This window comes from Gymnoscopelus braueri (genome assembly GCF_963280865.1).
Source record: "Gymnoscopelus braueri genome assembly, chromosome: 22".
Classification (NCBI taxonomy): Eukaryota; Metazoa; Chordata; class Actinopteri; order Myctophiformes; family Myctophidae; genus Gymnoscopelus; species Gymnoscopelus braueri.
In genome coordinates, this window is record NC_137624.1 from 29251272 (window position 1) to 29270272 (window position 19001).

At 41.9% G+C, this 19001-nt stretch overlaps 2 protein-coding genes across 2 annotated transcripts in view; one reads left to right on the forward strand and one right to left on the reverse strand.

The window, feature by feature from the left end:
- The window catches only part of nup188 (nucleoporin 188), a 305112-nt gene that overhangs the window by 89847 nt on the left and 196264 nt on the right, over positions 1-19001 (reverse strand). The gene's annotated exons all lie outside the window — the stretch shown is intronic.
- The window catches only part of LOC308077923 (uncharacterized protein), a 108177-nt gene that overhangs the window by 28909 nt on the left and 60267 nt on the right, over positions 1-19001 (forward strand). Inside the window, exons 5-7 of the mRNA XM_080418926.1 lie at positions 5324-5377; positions 8933-8986; positions 9599-9652. Of these exons, the coding sequence (XP_080275052.1) occupies positions 5324-5377; positions 8933-8986; positions 9599-9652 (162 nt within the window). The remainder of the gene's footprint in view (positions 1-5323; positions 5378-8932; positions 8987-9598; positions 9653-19001) is intronic.

Here is a 19001-nt window from a genome sequence, read left to right on the forward strand (position 1 = left end):
ATATATATAGCCTACTTTGGCAATTTTAAAATAGACGATCTACGACCTCACAACTGATCTGTTATTTTCAAAGGATGTATACATTTGAAAACATTTTGACACCAATACTTTAGTACTTTTTTTCTCAAGTACATTTTGAATGCCGAACTTGCCGAACTACTTGTAACATACTATTTTTTACAATAGGGTATTGATACTTTTACTTAAGTAAAACATGAGTGAGTGAGTACAATTCTTCCATCACTGGGTGGATACAATGTGATGACTATGCCTGTATCCATGACATGTAGGGATTTTGCCCATCTTTCTCTCTGACTGGACCTGTCTGCCTGTCTGGAGCCCCTGGGTCAAAAGATCCTTTGTTTTTGGGTGAGAGAGGCCGTCATCCATCATGCGTCACACTTCCCACCAAACAGTTCCTCAGGCATAATAAAGACTATAGGCTCTCAGAAACTCCTCTATGCCGACTCACCTACACTTACAGCTAATTCAGAGCAGCTGGAGTCTGTTAGCAGCTCAAACCTGAAGCATTAGCAGACGGTTCATTCAGGGAGATGGCGTTATAAAGCACTAAAATACTTAATCTCAGATGGATCGGTGAACACACTTGGTTGGCTGTGAGAACTGCCGGTGTTCCCCTGAGGTCAGAGTGTTGGGGCTGTTTTGGTGAACACAATGGCGACAGATCGGCTTTTTAAGGGTCCGTGTAATCCCCAGTCTAAGCTGTGTATATGGATCAGTCTCCCATGGAACATAACTGTAATATGCTCCAGGATATTAAAAACACAGACCTCACGCCAAGTCTCTGTTTTTGCAGCCCCCTGTTTGGCAGATCTCTTACAATGTACCAGCGTGCAGTTGGCACGACTCAATCACATCCAAACCATATTCTATTTGAATTGAATCTTTATTGAATCATGCTGAATAATGATGGTGACCATTAAAATAAGCCAGACAAATTTTGTATTTTATTTAATTAAATTGTATTAAATTGTATTTTATTTTATACTAGGCTTTAAAAGTATGCATATGCGTGTACGGGATAACATTACAGTTGTAGCAACAGTTTCCATGGTCATTTTCATTTGACATTATTTGAGTTATAACTGTTAATACTACAGTATACAGTAACCATGTAAGTAATACTTTGGATTACTTGCTCATTAAATATTTGCCTCTTTGCCGTTTGGCTTTTAAATAAACAAAAGTATCTACAGGCAAAAACTTCTACAAGCTCACAATGCGATGTGTTGTGAGCTTGTATATCAGCTATTTTGGCTATTTGTCATACAATGAAGTATATAGGGCATAAAAGGTTAATTAAGAAAAGGTTTGGGGTCTTAATGCTCTCTGGATTTACCCCCCATGCTGTCATTTGGCACAGCATCACACAGAATGTCTTTTATGTTTATATGCCGGGCATTGCCGGCTGTATACATTCTATCTTTACAAGTCAGTGGGGAATTTCAGACTATGTTTATAGCATAACTTGTTAAATGATCTAGCATGAAATATATGCTATGTTTTGCACGAAGTGGGAATCTAAATTGGTCATGATGCCATACATACATACATAGTCCACATTTAACAACCAGGAAAGTATATGTTTTTCTTTACTTACGTCTGCACACATGGTCTTCATGTGCAATTGTAAGTATAGATTTAACAACAGATATTTATATGCTCCGGAGTGGGCCGTATGCACGCTGCCATAACTTAGAACATTAGGAGCTATTATTTGTTTGCATTGCGGCCACTTTGTCTCATTTTAGAATCAGTCTGAATTTCACAAAGTTAGCAGCCTTTGTTACCACAGTGACCATAGTTGACGCACTGCATCAGAAGATGGTGGTTTCTGGTTTGATAGCCTTCCCACAGCCAGCTGCGTGCCCGTGCTCTGCCTTCCAATTCCCTAATTAGACACCTGTTGTATGAGAAAGTGACATGACAGACATACTGTAACATGCCAACGCTACGATGTGCTGTAGGAAATGTCATGTGCCAGCAGCGAGTACTAGAGCACTGCCCAAACTGTGGTCAACCGCAAGTTTAATTTGAAGCATATAATTCAAAAATGTGTAGTTTGTGGAAGTATATTTGGGGAACAGCAGCTTCCCTTAACACTGTCTGGACTCGTGGAACTCCCATAGGAATTGCAGCTGTAGGCTGGAAGAAAAAAGAAAAATATTTCGTTTGTGAAAATATCACTTTCATCCAAGTTTGTAATCTAATCAGTGTGGGACAGGCTACACAAGAGTTTGTCTGAGTCACATCAGGAAACCTTTGTCACTATTAGTAAATATGTTTTATGATCAGGAAATTCCTCTGAATAAATCAAACATAGCATAAGTGTTATAAAGAGCTTGTATGTTGTCCTTTCTTTTGTAGATACATACAGTATACCCCCCCCGACACGATCAAGGCAGATGGCTGTCCACCCTAGAGAGCCTGGTTCTGCTTGAGGTTTCTTCCCGTTAAAGGGGTGTTTTTCCTTATCGCCAAATGCTTGCTCAAGGGTGGAAAACATCGAGTCTCTGGTCTATATGTAAAGTGTCTTGATACAACTTGTGATTTGGTACTATAATACAATTGAATTGAATTGAATGAGTTTTTTTTTTATAGACAGGGCAGTGTGTAGAGAGACAGGAAATTGAGTGAGGGCAGAGCCAGAGAAAGACATGAAACATAGGTTTCGTGCTGGGAATCGAACGAGGAATGTTGCAATTATGTGGTTGACGTGCGATCCGGTCAGCTACTGGTGCACACCAGTATGTCTAACAACACAGACCTCAATGTCTCTTTTCTGTGTGGTCACTGGGCCAGTTTGGGTTTGGTTACAGTAGCTGGTGTTTTCAGAGACGTAATTGCTATGAGCGCAGTGGCTCACTGAAGTGTTCTGTCTCACCTCGGTGAAACTCTCCGACCCGACTCTCAGCATGGTCATGATTCTTTGTTTGCCCTTCTCTGGCATGCGTTGAACCTTGACCCTCTCTAGGGGGACGAATGGGGTCCCGGCCCGGGGTGTCCCGCCACGTGGAGGGCAGTCACGGGGTCAAGGGGCGATAGGAAAAACCTCCCTCAGAGGGAGGTTACGTGGAGTTGACCTCTTAGGCTTTGTTCAGACTGCAGGCAAATCTGATTTGTTTCTCAAATCTGATCTTTAGGAGTAGGACCAATGATGTGGTTTAAATCTGATTAGCTGTTTTTGCTGTTCAGACATGATCAAACCAATCTGATTCCACTCTGGATAGGCCAAAAATCGGATTTGGGCTGGCAGTGTGAACGTAGCCTTGCTAAGCCGGTCATTATGTAGTTGGATGCAGATGTATAGTACAGTAGGTTGGTGAGGACAGTATGAACAGATCCTCTGCTACATGTAGGTCATCAGACCAGAAAAGGTACCTCTAATCCAGTGGTTCTCAACCTGTGGGCTGGGGCCCACCAGTGGGCCTTGAGGATATTGCAAGTGGGCCCCCAAATAATTGGCAAGTCACTACGATTTTAATAATATAACATATTAACCCATTTAGACCTGACAAATCCTAACAGTTTTCTGAAAAACGTATGTTGCAGTAGTGCTCAAACCTTTTCATGTCAAGGACCACCCAAAATGATATGTATTTGGCCGTGGGCCCCCATCAAAATATTTTGTTCCAGGGACCCCCAGGATTTGAGTCAAAAATGTTCCCTTTAAAAAATATATTAAAATATTTGCACAAATGTTCAAGATTTTTCAAAAATAGCAGATCTACAAGTTCATAGCGCTCGTATATCTGCTATTGTTGAATAGCCCAAAGTATAACATATGGATAAAGTGGTTGCACAGATGCTTTCTCGGCTTGAATGGGTTAAAACAAATGATGTACAAGAAAGGTTTTCATTGTGTTACTGATAAATAGGAAGTATACTACCTTAGGTCCATTGATCCAGCCCCCACAATTCATTGATAGATCATTAAAATAAACATGTTCTGAAAGTGCACACGGCCCACCCATCTGACCACTTGACACGGCAGCTGAACAAAATAAGGGCAGTTTATACCGTTCCTCATTTTGCTGGGGAGTGGGGACCATCTCAAGGACCCCTGGGGGCCCCCGGACCCCACTTTTGAGAACCAGTGATCCTAGAAGGGAGTGAGTCATTGAGCCTCTCAAAGCCATTTCTATCCGTGTGAAAACCAGTTTCACGGGGTGACTGGGTTCACATTACCAGTATGCCACGACTGTAGACATGGGTTAGTTTGCTTCATTTCCTCACTTGTATGAATAGAAACACACACACACACGCACGCACGCACGCGCACGCACACACACACACACACACACACACACACACACACACACACACACACACACACACACACACACACACACACACACACACACACACACACACTAGTGGAGTAATTCAAGATGTTAATTGAGCTGATATGCATTATTAACATGTCTGGCAAAAACATAGGGGCAGGGTAACGTGCCTCTGTGTGTGCATGCGTGTGCGTGCGTGCGTGCGTGCGTGCGTGCGTGCGTGCGTGCGTGCGTGCGTGCGTGCGTGCGTGCGAGAGAGAGAGAGAGAGAGAGAGAGAGACACACACACACACACACACACACACACACACACACACACACACCAGGGCTGCCATAGGGAGGCTGTGCAATGTGAGGCAACAGGATGGAGCAAAACCACATCCATATGATGGAGGCTCCTACACTCTGACTCCTGCAACCCCCCGCCCCCCCCCCCTCCCCGCCCCCCCAATCCCAAATCCCTAACCACCCTCACTAACACACTTCATGTTTAGAAAAGAGGTTTTAGGGCAACATGGAGTCTGAGGTTCTCCAGACAGCCTTGGCCCCCAACCTCAGTCTGAATAGTGGCAGTCTACCTCAGCACTATGTCAATATCATTGCTGTCGGGCAGAAACCTTGTATCTCCATGTTTCAACTTACTTACTGTGTGTGTTTTTGTAAATTAATGCCCTACTTTGTCGTTCAAGAGTGTCGCGCAAAAGTAGCGAAAATAGCCGACGCGTTGTAAGCTTGCAGATCGGTTTATTTTCACTATTTTTTAAGAATTTGGAAAGCGAAAGTGAAAGTGTGTGTGGGTTTTATAAATATTCAACCAATAGTAAGTATTAACAAGAGCTTGTGACCTAATAAGAACTACATTGGATCCATTGGAACACAGGTTATTTTTTTTCCAATTTCCTGAAACGTCTTAAACATGCAAGGTTTCTTCCACCCGACAGCGACGATATGAAGATTGATTGGGATCTCGATGAGCATTTTATTATGTTTTGACCCCCTCTCTGCCTTTTCCACAGGGCGCTGCCGGTCCGCATGGCAACCCGGGCCGACCTGGCCCACCTGGGCTCAAGGTATGTTCCACATATGAGTCTCTTTAAAGAGCCAGGCTAGTCCCCGTGGCTTTTCCAGTCATCAAACCTTCCAATTGTTTATGTACCCGTCTGGGCCTTTCATTTAATGAGCGGGTCAAGTTGTTCTCTTGCTTGTAACCCGAATGACATGATGTTTTCAACCAAGTCCCAGGTAAGATGGACCCTGCATAAAAGCTGATAACAGTAATATAATTTTATGCTTTTAGAATGAGGGTCATCTAGATTCACATCTGGCAACCGTAACGCTATTTAACAGCTATATTGAGGTGATGCATCACTTTAGCATGTGTGCTACTTAACCACTTAACCCCCAGCAACCATATTCTGGTGGAAAAGTGTGCCAAAAATAACAGATCTGCAAGCTCAAGATGCGTTGTGAGCTTCTAGATCAGTCCTAAGTACAGTAAAAAGTACAAGTACAAGTAAAAAGTGGCCCAAGTAGACCCAGCTATATAATTTTATAGGCGAAGGATTTCATAAAATAAATATGATTATGTAAATATAGGGCTTAAGAGGTTAAGGAAAGGCAGACTACAGTTTGTCTGTTTGAGGAAAATATACTACTGTACATCATTAACACTCCATTCAGTGCACTGTGCTTGCATGCACGTGTGAGTATGCTTAAGGATGCGTGTGTATATGTAGAAAACATAAAACAGGATGCATTTATATACTGGATATCGTCTCTGTCGGGTGGAAACCTCATTTGTCCAAAACTGCTACTTTTCAGGATTCAATTCAAAAGTAGCAAAAGTAGCAGATCGACAAGCTCATAACGCGTCGCTTCGCACCACGCTTCGAGCTTGTAGATCTGCCACTTTTGATGCTTTTGTGTGACGTTGTAGTAGAAGTAGGTGATGATCTTTTGATAAAACAAAAGTTAAAATATGGAGATAGGAGGTTTCTGCCCGACAGCAACGATATATAAAGCATAAAACAGGATGCAGGTGCATATGTATAAAACAAAAGAGGATGCAGGTGTGCATAAAACAAAAGAGGATGCAGGTGTATATTTATAAAATATACTGTAAAAGAGGATACATGTGTTTACAAACTGTGTAAAACATAAAGCAGGATGCATGCGGATATGTATAAAATATAAAAGGATGCATTTTGTATATCGTTACTCGTTAGCCTCATAGCATAATTGCCTAAGTAATATGTTGGCCAGATTGACATTTCTGCCTACCTCTACTCTCCTAACACTGCTGCTTCATTGTGCCTTATTGCCTTTGTCCTCAGCCTATCAGAATGTTTGTTACATTCCAAAATGACTTATGCAATTATGCTATGAGGCTAACTTTTTGACTTATAAAGAAAAGATTTTGAATGTAACATGCATTCTGATAGGCTGAGAACGTAGGCAATAAGGCAGGACGAATCGGCAGTGTTAGCCTAACAGTTATCCAGATATAAATAAAGGCAGATAAACATGACTTAGGCAATAACTGCATAAGTCAAAAAACTTTCAAAAGTAAATTTTCATTTCTTCTCTCCTGAAAACCTTCGAAATATGACTTAGGCAATTATGCTATGAGGCTAACGATATGTATAAAACATAGAACAGGATGCATGCAGTACAGAACTGTATATGTACGCTTACATAAAACAGGAGGATCAGTGACTCAGCTGGAAGTTTCCACTGAGTGAGGACAGGCGACCAGGGGAATTCAAAGTGATTTATCAGAGCTTCAGGGAAACACATCAGGAGATGGAAACCGAGAACCCCAAATAAAACGGTCTCATTTTAATGCGTGAACAGGGAATGACCCTCTGCCCAAGACAAATCCTCTGGGTTTCTCATTTGATTTCCTTCAGTGAATGTATACCTTCAGCAAGTATCCTCCGCCTCCGGTAAATGAGGAGCATCGCCTATATTTAAGGCTTGTAATAAAAATTACTTACACAAACTTCAGTTTTCGGCAGTTAATCTCACTGCTCACCCCAAAATGTCTTCCCTACATTCCCAGGTTACAAAAAAGAAAAAGAAAAAAACATGACTACTGATTTTCTCTGCACAACTGGTATAATAAATATAACTGTCTTATTTGATCACCTATTATGTAATCTGGATTTCCTGTTTGGGATGTATTAGCTTTAGAAATATACGCTCAACTTACACAGATTCAAAGATCTGAATGATAAATCGGTTTGCCATTTAATTATTTCATGGAAAAAAGGAAATGGTGTTGTTGTGGCTTTAGCCAAGATCTCTTTAATAATAGCTCAATCTCACATGGTGACATTTGGTTTTGGCACCACTGACAGCCCTTATTCTTGTAAAAGCACTTAACACTTGGAGTGATGATGTCAGCTTATTTGTACACAACACTGAGCCAAAGAACAAACAGAATTATAATGGAGCGCTGTTGATGGAAAGACATGGAATGACCGTTAGGGAAAACATCTGTATAGACTGGATCATTGAACACAGAGCCCTGTACCAGAGGTTTAGGCCAGTGGTTCCCAAAATGTTCGGCTCGAGACCCAAAAGATACATTTGGAGTCTCCTCGTGACCCAAACGGGCCCCTTACAGAATTGCATTATGAATTAATAACTTAGGGTGCAGTCACACAAACTTTAATTCTGCCTATGTTTTTCAATGGGAACGGTGCAGTTTTTTTTGCGGAAATCTGCAAATGGCAGCAAACCGCTCTGTTCCCATTGAAAAGCATTGGTAGAATTCGCCCTCATAGGCAGAATCAAAGTTTGGTGTGACTGCACCCTTAAGACCTATTGAAAATAGCCAATCTACAAGCTCTGATAGATCTGCTATTTTCACTATTTCTTACAAGTTTTTATATGAAATTATTTTGAAAACAACAAAAATGAAAAATAAAACTGCCCATAGAAGTGGATCCGCAACCCAAACAAAGGGTCCCGACACGTTGTTTGGGTAACACTGGTTCTGAGTGAACTGCTTCTGCAGGGCAGGTGTGTTGAAGGAATTATTCCTAAAGTGTTTGATGTCCAGCCGTGCTCTTTCATCATGGATAAATGAAGCAAAGTTGTAAACAGCAGGAGTCCAGGGGGGAGAGAGGGAGGTAGTACTGTGTGTGGTGTTTAATTTCCGACCCGCAGCTTTGATGTGCAGGAGCCCAGGTATTGTTCCTTCCTGACGGTGGAGTGTACGTAGTGTGTTTGATAGGAGAACCCCTCGACATCATACTGTGTAACACTGACTCCATGATTATCCAATAGCAATCTGACAGCTACCGAGGGTTTTGCTGTCAGTCCTTCCTTCTGGTCATCTCTCAGTTTAGCATTTAACCACTTAAACCCTATACTTTGTCGTACAACATATAGTGAAAATAGCATATATACCAGCTCACAAAGCAATGCATTGTGAGCTTAAAAAAGTTCATTATGCTTTTATTGCCTATAATGACATACCCAAACATATGTACACCAGGTTGAAAGTGGTTAATTGGCAGATGGAAATAATTCTAATAAGACAATAAGGTACAGTAATTAGTCTTAGTCAAGATTGAGGTCATTTTAATCATGAAGTATTTTTGTGTGTTTTTGTTTAGGGGAGAAAGGGAGATCCAGGCATGTCTCCTGGACCAGCACCTAAAGGAGAGAAGGTACCATTTTGCTCCTCTCTCTGGCAACCTTAGCCTGGTAAACCACCCGGTCGCGGAATTCAATTTCATTTTCATTCAGCAGCCTGAAATGAAATTGAATTCCACGACCGGGTGGTTTACCAGGCTATGGCAACCTGGCACCATCATTTTTGCATACACTTACGTCTATAGTTGATATCATGCACAGGAGACGGTGAATCTGTATCTGCAGCATGACACTTTAACTATGCACTTGTTACTATGATTAAAATAACAAGCTCACTCACACCACATCGCAGTGCGACACAGTGTGAGCTTGTACATCGGTATGAAATTATTGATTTTGACCTGATGGCCAGTTTTGGCCGTAGCACATTATTTATTTTGATTATTGGTACTGATCATTGCCAGTAATTTCTGTGTATATTTAAGTTATTTGTCGAACATCTGCACTGTGACGTTTTTGTTTACAAAGGGGAAGCAGAAATGTTATTTTGTTCCAATGTTCAATGCCAAAAACACGATTAAATCGTTAATCACAATTATTTGTACGACAATTCATCATCAACTAAAAACTTGTGACAGGCCTAATTGTGTGCTAGCAGATGTTGACAGTCTTGTTCTGTCTTCCAGGGAGACTCAGGGATTATCGGCCCGGTTGGACTGCTGGGCCAAGAAGGTCGAAAGGTAAGACCAAACAGCGCTTCCTTTCTTCTTCTTCTTCTTCTTCTGAGCTTCTCAGATTTTCTTTTCCTCGAAACTGTCCCTTGTACCATAACAATTGATTGTTCTGGGCCAAGTGAGAACATAGTGCTGATATCTGCAGAATATATGTATGAGATCACAGCATCTCTCTGCCAAACGTGACAAAATGAGACCATATGAGAAGGCCCAGGAATAAGACAGCTCTGCATTACATAATCCCCTGTATAAGTGTGCATGTGACCGTTTGCGCACATGCACGCGTATGTGCCTGCCATTACATGTCTTTCCGTTTGGCTCAGTAGTTATACATTTACTTTAGTCTGATCATTGACTGGCCAGTTCAGTCAGCTGTAATTTGCTGCAACTATTGTCTGTCATTGCAATGAAGCCATAGCGTTCTCTCTCTCTCTCTCTCTCTCTCTCTCTCTCTCTCTCTCTCTCTCTCTCTCTCTCTCTCTCTCTCTCTCTCTCCCTCTCTCCGTTCTTTCTGCTGTGCTCACCACTTCTTCCATCTGTGTCAGCTGGATCCAGTCCAGGGGGGTCCTAGTTTTGTCAGGAAGGGAGCTGGAGGGATAGCGGAGGAGTAGGAGCTGGAGAGGGATGGGGGTGGGAAAGTACGATGAAATCATACACTTCTTGGTTATTAGTGTGGTGCAGATTAGAGACTCATCTAGAATGATTCACGATTCTAGGAAAGAGAACTTGGACAGAGGCTGTTTTGAACATGACTGGAACAGAGAGCAGGCCCTGGGGAGAGCTGTAAATGAAGTGTGTCATGTGCGCACATGTATACTTATGCACATGTGTCACACTCATGTCACACTCATGTTTGTGTTTCATACATAAGCAGTGGTTTTCTATGGCTATATTCTTACTGTCAGTGTTTGGGATTGATACGCATATTTACTAAGGAGATTGAATACTGAATATATTGAATATTACAGAAAGAAGATTATCAGTTAAAGATTCAAGATTTTTATTGTTACATTGTGTTTTACTGCTAGCTACAGACATTAGCTAGCAGTAATTAGGATAGCAGTAATAGTAAGACATAGCAAAGTTTTCTACGTTGGTCTTGCCCCACTTGAGGTGCTTGAAGGTGCTGTGTGCAAGGTTCTGTGTAGTGTGTGTGAGTCAATGCCCTTAGCCAGTCACACGACAGCCACGAATAACACCTGTAACCATGGCAAAATTTAGTACAGTCCAAAGATGGCCGCAAGTATTTTCACTCGCTATTATAACAACCGGAGGCATGACTTTGTCTGCCAAATACTTATTAGCAAATGTGTTTCCATCTCCGACCGCAGAGTACAGGACCTCTCCTGTCCGCCATTTTTCAGAAGTGGAAAATGTCTTACGGCCGGCGTGATTGCGTCATACAGTATGTCCTGTACTATCACATTGCCAACTAGTAGTTGCAGTTGCTGTTACTGTTGCTGTTACTGCAGTTACCCAATCACCTAATCCAGTGGATCTCAAACTTTTTCATGTCAAGGACCCCCAAATTGACAATTATTATCCCGCGGACCCCCATTTAAAAAGATAAGCCAGGGACCCCCACAAGAGAAGATTTTTACGGCTCTAGCAGTGATTCTCAACGATTTTAATTTCAAGGACCCCCAGTTTAATGGCATTTCTATCCCTGGGACCCCAATTTATATTGTAAAATTAATGTTAATTTAACTCTGAGAGTGTACAAATGGAACCAAATGTACCCGTTAGGGTCCTTTTGGTTCCATTTGTACACTCTCAGAGTTACAGACCCATAAGGGTCCATTTGGTTTCTATCCATCATTTAGCTGGGGACCCCCTGGAACCCCCTCAAGTACCCCTGGGGGTCCCCGGACCCCACTTTGAGAACCAATCACCTAATCAATACAACTTATTTGTAAGAGACCACCTGAAACTTTCAGGTAGTCTCTTCTGTTGTTGAATGCAGCTGTCACCCTCTTTCATAAGCAAACTGTGTGGGAACTGTGAGCTTCTGTGTGGGAACTGTTAACGTGACAGGATTTTGCACAACCACGAGTGACAACCCCATTATAGCTACAGTAGTCTTATGTGAAACAACTGAAGCCTCATACACAGTATACAGTGTGAACTCTATCCATGCTGATGGCTTTAACAAAAACCTCTGATAAAAATGCTTGGACGAACACATCAAGCAATGATCCATTTGGCACAAGTGCTCCCTTGGGCCGTCATTGAAATAAACGTTTACTCTGGTGCAGAGAAATAGTCCCAAAAACAGGATGCAACAGAAATAGAGTATACACACAATGACATCAGAGCGCACTGTTTTATGCTATATCGACCAGACTATACAAACACAACAAAGCTGTTCAGTCATATACATCACTGGTTCTCAACGTGGGGTCCGGAGACGACCAGGGGTCCTCGAGGGGGTTCCAGGAGGTCCCCAGCTAAATGATTGATATTCTGAAACCAATTAGACCCTTAAGTGTCTGTAACTCTGACAAAATTTGTAATGGAACCAAATGGACCCTTATGGATCCATATGGTTTCATTTATACACTCTCAGACTTGAATTAACAATGAGGATTTTACAGTGTAGATTGCTGTACCAGAGATAAAAACCTGTATAAAAGTGGGTGCATACTGTGTCAATCTGGGGGTTGAGAATCACTGATGTACATCACGTTAAAAATAAGCCATCCCCAGTTTAAATGAAATAAGCCAAAGGCGGAATTGATTGCACGTGTAAATAGAGAACACATAGGTGGTGTGTGTATGTATACAATTGAACAGAGGTGTAAAGTGCTTCTGCATGTTTCCATCCCTCACAGTGCTGTGTAACAGTATGTCAGACCAGAGCTGGATGAGTGCCCTCAGCCAAACATGTGGCTCTTGTTAAGTCTCTCTCTCTCTGTCTCTCGGTGTGACACACACACACACACACACACACACACACACACACACACACACACACACACACACACACACACACACACACACACACACACACACACACACACACACTCACTCTCAATGGAAAATGTAAGGCTCATGGAAAAATATTGAGAACCTACTTTTCTCAGCAAGTGAGTATTGGCATTGGCAGTGAAAGAATCAGAAGGCCCCAAAAACGTGACGTGTGAATTCAAGCCGTAGGTGTAAATGTCCAGGAAGGACTGGCTGAGAGGTCATCACCAGAAGGCCAAGCCAAAAAGGACAGGTAGTCCGACCACAACCTAATCGGCGGAGGAAACATTTAGCTGTTTCTTCTGCCGTGCAAACCACAGATACATTGCATCTCAAAGTTGGGAGCAAGGCGCCAGCCGGGCGAGTGCCCACACCAACCGGTGCGAAGCCTGCTGCTGCCGATTCAGTGTGTTTGAGCTGCATACAAATAGGGACAGAACAGTCAATAATACATTCTTAATTACAATGTACTTCGAAATTAAACAATCTTGGATTGAGTCAACATGGTCTGCATCTAGAAACGTTGACGATGCAACTTTTTGCAGGCGGTCGAACTGCCTTTAGTGGTGCTCACGTGGTCCTCATGTGATTTGTTATTTATGTATTCTACATCCTTGTATGATTTTGAAATGAAGTTGGCACATGAAGTGCAGTGAGACAGTATTTTTTTTTTACGACTTTTATCCTATATGCACACAGTAGTACCATGGCCACCCACAAGGGGCACACAAGGAAGAACAGCTTTGCACCTACTGTACATCATTTTGTGCTTGAGGTTAAAATTAGCTTCAATGGTGAGATATTAAAAATACAGATTTACATACAGTATATACTCTATATGGATCAACTCACACACACCACTACACCCTCTACCTGCTCTACCTCTAACTGTCATTATTTCCTTCTCTGTCATTCTCTCCTTTTCTCTCCTTTTTCTAGCACTGTTTCTCTCAACATCTCCCTCTAGGCTCTCTTTAACTCTCTCACTTCAGTCTCTCTATCTTTCTCTCTCCCACTCTGGTAGTCAGGAGTCTCTTAGAATAGACTCCCACTCTCACGACATGGAGGTCATCACCATGGTAACCTCCGTAACACACAGTGACATCACCAGATCATGCCAAAGGTATTGGTCAGTGCACCACAGATGACTAGAGGAAACTTGTAAAATCGTAACCGCAGGGTGTCAGGGTGCTTAGTGCTTACTGTTCGCATACTCAGACACTTAATAACCATTTTCCTTACGTACTGCACAAAATTTAAAGACATTTTACGCTGTTCTTCAGTTGTGTTTTAGATACGTGTTATTTCAAAGTGCGTGGTTAATATGAAAGTTAATAGTTCCTTAATTAAGGACTTACTGTAAATGTATGAGCATGGAATGGTTTTACTTATGTCATTGCTTCTCAACACCGGGGGTCCAATTGGAGCCTTACGGGGGTCTGTAACTCTGAGAGTGTACAAATGGAACCAAATGGACCATTTGGGCGTGTGGGTCCATTTGTACACTCTCAGAGTTAAATTAACGCTGAGGATTTTCCAGTGTAGATTGGGGCCCCTGAGATTTGTAGCAAATATGCAGCAGAGAGAATTGTAGCAAATGGTGGTCTGTGTTCTAATGCATATCAAACTGGGGGTCCTTGACATGAAAAGGGCTGAGAATCACTGGCTTATGTACCACAGAGGGCTTTGAGATAATGAGTGTTTAATGTTAATAACAAAAACATGCACTGTAGAAATGACTGTGATATTCTTTCATATGCTAAATATATACAGTATGTACTGTATGTGGGGAGGTGGAGTGGTCCTTGAGGACTGTTTGACATATGCTAGTGCAGTGGCAAATCTTATTTTCTGGGGCTCCAGGGCACAAAACTTTTTCAGAAGGGGGTCCACGGCCAAATACATATCAATTGACACACTGAGGTCTGGACCAGGGTCTGAGTCCTAAACGTATAGCCGCCTCCCCCACTGACACACTGAGGTCTGGAACAGGGTCTGAGTTTTCCCTCGTAAAATCCCTGCTGACTTTTAATGCAGTTGTACTGCGCCGCTGGGTCACCAGCGTCTCATGTTTACCACTTTCAACCTGGCGTCGCTATTTTGGGGCATGTCGTTATTAAAGATGAAAATGTTAAAAAAAAATCTACATTTTTTTACATTTTCTAGCAAACTAAAAAGAAAAAGAAACCACTCTTCAAGGTTGCAAGATGTGACCTTGTAGATTGGCAATTTATATGTAATTTTCCTATTGTTAAAAATGTTTTTTTAAAGCTGCAGTCCATAACATTTTTTTCGAATCCATTTTTATTTGTATCAAGCTGTATGGTTGAGTCGTTGTTTTTTTGCGGAGATGGACAGGAAATTGCAGGACAGAGAGATGGGTAAGGGCATGCACCAAAAGGCCTCTGGTCGGATTTGAACCCGGGCGGGTGGGCTTCACAAGGACTGAGTCTCAATGGTATGCCCAATGGTAGAGTTTCTTAATACAATAACTAACACAACTGTGGTTGTATTTGGTCTACTCTGCTCTTCTGTTGAGAAATGTGTATCCTGTGGTCGGGTGGGACCACTACTGGTTGACAAGTGGTACTGCATGCAGGTCAAAGCACAATTCAGCTTCTGCTCCAACAGGATATCTGTTATTGCTCAGCAGTGGAAATGTTGGGAGACCCGGGTTTGAATCCCGGGTAGGACAAGAAAGTTGCAAATTGCAGCTTTAAGTATAAAATGGGGATTACGTAGTTGACAGAAAAACAGGAGTTCCTTTCTTCTCAGACTCTATTTAGCTACAGTATCATCTATTTCTACCATTTTCCTTCTCACATACCCCCCCCTCCTCCCTCTCTCATGTGCCTCCTGGCCTGACACTCTGACTGGGAATTCTGGAATTTTGGCTGCTGGTTTTCCATGGAAAACTGTAATGGGGAGAGCAGCAGTGCTTTGAAAGTGTGATCGGAGTGTGATTTTACAGTGTCAGACAAAGCCAAGCATGTTAAATCCTGTACAACATTTTGTTCTGAATGGGTTTTCAATATGGTAGGCAGGGTCAGGCAGAGGGGACCCTACGGTGCACATGGCCAAACCTCAAATACAGGCTGCATTACAAGCTACACCTCTCTCCTTACTTGAGCCCCGACCGATGCCAGATTTTCGAGTCCGATGCTAATCCCGATTTTGGAGAGTCCCAATACCACAGATGGTGGTACTAATGTTTTGACCCATGTTTTGTCCAAAAGTGCAAAATCACTTCTAATCAATTTGAAAAATGTACATTTGATAAAAGATTTTTTTTAACATTTAACATATAAGCAAACAAATAACTTTTTGATAGATTTTTTTTTATTTTTTTATTAAGTATATATTTAAAAATGCAATACATTTAAGAACAAGAAAACAAGTAAACACATACACAACACACAAACTTGAAGCAGCACTATGTGCTTTCTGCGTCTACCCACGGATTTTAACCCTTTTTCCTGTGCAAGTGCTGCCATTTTTACTATTGAGCTAATAGAGCCTGCCTGCTTGCTCATGGGGATAAATTGAATCTTGACCGTCAGGTTTACACAGTGGCTGCATATCTGCCAATACTGATGTCGTCAAAAAGTTAAATAATGGTTGATATATCGGCCAAATTGACATATCAGTCTTGCTCTCCTTACCTCCTGACTACCTCTCTCCTTACCTCTTTCCTCACCGCCTGCCTCTCTCTGTGTATCTCCAGTATTCAGAGGCTCTATAGTCTCTTTATTCTCCTCTGTTCGTTATTCCCTTTTCCCTCTATCATCTGTCACGTCCAATGTCATGGTCATCAGAGCAGTATAGTAGCAAAATGTGTGGCCAGTTTAGGAAATAAAGATGCAGACTTATACAGTATAAGGTAAAACAAAGTTCGAAATACTACTTGGACCAGTAGAGAATTAAGGAATGGGTTAGGAGCAGCAGGGAATGTTATTTAGATAGATCTTGTTTAGACAGATGCTAGGTCTGATGTTTATCTGGTATCCTAGTTTCTTTGAGGGATTACATTGTTCTCTTTGCACTCTACTTATGTGACTATTTACCTTGTTGTTTGTCGTCTAGGGTTCATGCTTATTCCGATTTCACACTTGTGAGTCGCTCTGGATAAGAGCATCTACCAAAGTGCCTAAATTGTAAATTGCAGAGCTGCAGTGAGCTGATGTGAATACACACAGCCAACTGTCACACTCAAGAAGTTTGATTGTTTCACATGTGTGGCATTCTCAGAAGCCATGCCTGTCTTGTGTAACTGCTTGTGTGTAGATAGATTAGGTAATTATCCCACGGGGGAAATTCAGTTGCCAGAGGCAGCGCAGCAGTTAGCGCACAGGGCAGATATCAGAGGAAAAAGTCTATACAGCTACTGTATGGGTAGCAAAAAGATAATTAAGAATAATTATAGAAGAGGAGGTGTGTGTGTGTGTGTGTGTGTGTGTGTGTGTGTGTGTGTGTGTGTGTGTGTGTGTGTGTGTGTGTGTGTGTGTGTGTGTGTGTGTGTGTGTGTGTGTGTGTGTGTGTGTGTGTGTGTGTGTGTGCGCTTGCTTGTGTGTGCGTGGGTCTTTTGATGAGCTCTGGTAGTTCAAGACTTGTCTGTGCATGCTAACCTTGCTTGATTATCTGAGCACATTACCTGCGGTCCCACCAAATTTGCAATTTCGTCTATAATGTTTAAGGGGCACCTCTTAAGAATCTATGAACCTCAGAATATAAGTGCAGCTTTAGTGTATACTGTATCTATATTACACATTAATTATCTAGTCTAGACTCCCAAAACAGAATTCTCTCCCAATCCCATATTAACCACAAATTAGGATAGACTATCATTTTCATGCAGTAGCCAAGATATATGTGTATTCACTTACTCACATCTACTTTGTTTATACAAGACATTTTGTGGCATTACATTAATCCGTCTACCTGCTTGCGCGTCATTCCAAACCAAATTCACTGTTTATATTCTGCTTACTTTTCAAACAATTCCCATCCTCATCATCCTAATTACAGGCTGATTCAAATCAACCATCAATTCCTCAACAGAATCACAACTCTATCCTGCCCCTATTAATAATTGGTGTTTATATGGAAGAAAACGTGCTCTGTTTAACTTGGAGCTGAGACAGCGCAAACATAAGAGGTGTCTCCATTGTGGCCAGATTGCAGCCAAGGTTTGCTCCATTCATTTGATCTCTAAGGCATTGATTTTCCAAGCAGACTGGTTGAAGTGTACACTACTCACAAAACAGCCCTCATTGTAACATGGCTCCCTGCAGTGGCTTAGAGCAGTGGTTCTCAAACTTATGTGAAGGACCCCAAAATGATAAATTTTTGGCTGTGGACCCCCCATCTCAAAAAAATGTTGTGCCCCTCCAGGCTTATTGTTGAAGTGTCCCTGAGCAAGACACATCAATCCGAGGAGCATGTTGCTGGGTCAAATGCAGAAAAGTCATTTCCCCTTGGCATCACTACTACATATATTTATTTATAGAGGTTTCTGGCATTCGACTGTGTCCACTAGAGCCAGACACATTGGCAGACATAGTGTAGGTATTGTACATCATCAGTGGTATATACTGTAGTTGGTGGAAAATTACTCAGGTCTTTATCCCATTCAATCCGGGAACGCATCTGTGTCATTTTAGATTTCTTTGGCGAAAAATAGCAGATATACAAGCTCATAGCGCGGCAGTCGGTGAGTTGAGCTTGTAGATCTGCTATTTTTTGAAAATGTTTGAACATTTGTGCAAATCTTTGTATATATATTTATATTTTTAAAGCTAACATTTTTAACTCAAATCTTTGCTTCTGATGGGGGTCCCTGGAACTAAATATTTTGAGATGGGGGTCGGCGGCCAAATACATTTTGTGTGGTCCTTGACATGAAAAGGTTTGAGCTCCACTGATATTTAGCAACATACATTTTTTCAGAAACCTGTTTCAGAAGACATTTGTCGATGCGTTCCCGGATTGAATGTGTTATTCATGACAAAATGTGCCTGCAGCCTTTACTTTGTGCCCACTGTGCCAAGCATGCACAGAGTATATGACTTGTGACGGCCCCCTTGCCCTCAAGACCAGTTGTCTGATTGGCTGCTGATCTGTGCAGTGGCTCGTCAGAAATGATGGCTGACACCTGGGTTGGTTTGGCTGCTCTGACTCAAACACATCAAGTCTGACCAGCGGTGTGGTTGGATTGCAGGCCAAAAACTTAACTGATTCAATCCACTAAACCAAGGTGGCAGCTGATTTTGGCATCTACATTCAACAGTCTACTCTGAAAAGGTTTGTCTACTTCCTGTACATGGAACTGCCATTCAAGATTCAATAAGGTTTAATTTGTCACTCACTTATGCATTATCTGTAATACACA